General features: G+C 62.5%; 1 protein-coding gene across 1 annotated transcript; it reads right to left on the bottom strand.

The window, feature by feature from the left end:
- Positions 1–11: 11 nt before the first annotated feature.
- Positions 12–2,420, bottom strand: LOC107135096 (ribosome biogenesis protein NOP53-like). The gene is made up of 2 exons (XM_015477045.2): positions 2,274–2,420; positions 12–552 (listed from the first exon to the last, which is right to left on the bottom strand). The coding sequence occupies exons 1-2, from the start codon at positions 2,415–2,417 to the stop codon at positions 340–342; spliced, it is 357 nt and encodes a 118-aa protein (XP_015332531.1). The 5' UTR covers positions 2,418–2,420; the 3' UTR covers positions 12–339.
- Positions 2,421–2,480: the final 60 nt, after the last annotated feature.

Genomic DNA, 2,480 nt, shown 5'->3' with positions numbered 1-2,480 from the left:
CGTGCCCCTCCAGGGAGCACGAAGGGGCTTTGTCACCTTGGCTCACAATATCTGTGCTCCAACAAATGACTGGGAAGTGAACCTGAACTCAGATCTCCCCACTGCCACGCTGCCCATCTTTGGATCTGAGGTCTTGGCATCTATGTCAAGGACTTCCCTCCTGAAAGGTGCTGGGTCCCCACCTCGGGCCTTTGCACACATTGTTCCTTCCGCCTGGAAAGCCTACTCCCCTCCTCAGCCTTCTTAGCGCAGACACCCCCCTTCCAGGCCGCCCCGGCTGGGCAAGGGCCACACTCCCAGCCCCAGCCACCCTGGGTCACTGCTGTCTAGGAACAGACCTCAGAGGGCTCTCGGTCTCATCCGAGTCCCCAGTGCCACCCAGCACAGGGCTGGCACGGCAAAGTGACCGAGCAGCAGAGCTGGACCCAGAAGGGCCGGGCTGGGGCCTGCACCCACCTGGTGGTCCTCGAAGGTCGGGTTGTAGGAGGCTCCTGCAGGTGTCACCTCCACAGCAGGTGCCGGGGAGGGCTTGATGTGGAGACGAGGTGGCCGCTGAAGGAAGGTAAGGCCAAGGCAGGCTGAGGCCCAGGCTGAGGCCTGAAGGTGTCCCTTAAAACTCACACTGAAGCCTAACTGCCCATGTGATGACATGAGGCGGCAGGGCCTCCAGGAGGTGAGCGAGTCCCAGAGTGACTCCTCCTGGAGGGGCTTCACCAGCGTCCCCCCTTCACCTTCCGCCTCCCGGGGCGAAGACTAGGCTTCAAGATTCCCCCAGGAGGCAGAGACCAGCCCCCACCAGACACCAGACCTGCTGCCGCCTCCGTCCTGGGCTCTCAGCCTCTACACTGCAAGCAATAAACCTCTATCCCTTGTTCATCTCCCAGCCTCCAGGGTTCTGTCACAGCAGCACCAACGGACCAGACAGCCCGGGAGGCCTGGCACTTGCAACCTCACGACCCAAAGTGCTGGGCCCCAGGCCCAGGAGGGCAGGGCTGCAGCTGCCTGGCTACGCGGCCTGTGGGACCCAGCATCTCCAGTGGCAGACAGATGTCCTGGGGGCAGGGGAGCTGCCCGCAGGCAGGATTGTCAGCTCTCCAGGTGACAGGCCACATGGTGTCGTCCCCTGGAGTGGGAGTGCTTAGTGGCATCACTACACCTCCAGCTGTGCCACAGAGGCTTGAGCGCCCCCCTCCGGCAGAGCAAGGCACAATGGAAAAATGCTTTCTTGAGTCTTGTTGGTCAGTGTGGCCAGAGAACCCCAGGGGAGCCCGGAGCTCGTAGGGAATGTGAGCCACCAGGACCTGCGTTTTCACAAGGCCACATGTGATTCAAGTGCCCCCTGCACTCTCCAGGAGTGCTTGCTCCTCCTCTCCATTAGGTCTGTGTCCCAGCAAAGGTCACCGCTCACAAGAAAAGGGGTCACGTGGATGCCATGCGAGTTCTCTACACCCAGCCCCTGTGAACCTGCTGCTTCTGTCCTGGAACTCTGTCCTGGTCCCCACCAGCCCACACTGGCTCAGGAACCACCAAATAACTTTGGCTCCCGGTGAACCTGGCCCCTCACGCTCGCCCAGTGCCTACACTGCTCTGCGTCCTGCGGGAAACCCTCTGGTGGCCTCCCCAACCCCAGTCACAACAACCCCGCCACCTGGCCTGCAGCCCCCCGCTGCACTGGCCTCCTCCAGGCTCCTGCACAGTGCCTGTCCTACCTGGCGGCCTGTGCACCTGCTGGCCAGCAGTCTCTGCCGGCGCCGCCCCCCTCCGCGTCCCTAAGCCGCTGGCACTGTTCCAGCAAGGCTTCCCGACTCCAACCCGTCCCCAGACCTCCCACCCCTCCCAGGTCTTGGTGCCATGGTGCTGCACCCTCAGCCTCTACAGGCTCCTGTGCGTGCGCTGCTGCGCCCAGCAGGATGCCGACACCTGTCCCTGAATGAAGCTGTATCCCAAGATTTAGTTCCTAGCTCCTAATACTCAGCATCTCCTTCTCCAGTACAGACGGCCACAAAATAATAATGCCCAGTGTGCTGGCCACAGTGGCTCCACGTCACCTCTAAATTCCCCAACTGCCCCGTGAACTAAGCCCCTCTGCTGTCTGCAGGTGAGAAAGGACGCGGCACACCAGCCAGGCTGGAGCTGGGACAGCAGGCAGGAGCCTGGTCACCTGGATGGCAGGCACTGAGGCAGAGACAGAGACTGCCGCCAGGATGCAGGGGGCTCCTGCCGCTCCCGCCCCGCCCCCCCGCCCCTGCCCCCAGCCGCCTTCCCCTCCTCACCCTCACTCCCTTCTTCTTGGTCTGCTCCAGGAAGAAGGCATCCTGGCCCTCCAGCGGCTTGTCCAGGGGGTCTGCAGAGACAGCGAGCAGCTCTGGGGCTTCTGGCATTGGGACCCCCAGGGCCTCCCTCCAACCCCTCCTCATTTCCAAAAAATGGCTCTGACGCTCAGGTGAGGAAGAGAGATTCACAAACACCAAGCCAGCCCA

Source organism: Marmota marmota, unplaced genomic scaffold, assembly GCF_001458135.2.
Source record: "Marmota marmota marmota unplaced genomic scaffold, marMar, whole genome shotgun sequence".
Taxonomy (NCBI): Eukaryota; Metazoa; Chordata; class Mammalia; order Rodentia; family Sciuridae; genus Marmota; species Marmota marmota.
Note: the sequence above shows the minus strand (reverse complement) of the source record. Positions and strands in the feature narration are given on the sequence as shown.

Coding starts and splice junctions, on each gene's coding strand:
- LOC107135096 (XM_015477045.2), bottom strand. CDS start 2,417: ATGAGGAGGGGTTGGAGGGAGGCCCTGGGGGTCCCAATGCCAGAAGCC. Junction 553..2,273: donor CCAAGAAGAAGGGAGTGAGG/GTGAGGAGGGGA, acceptor ACCTTCCTTCAG/CGGCCACCTCGTCTCCACAT.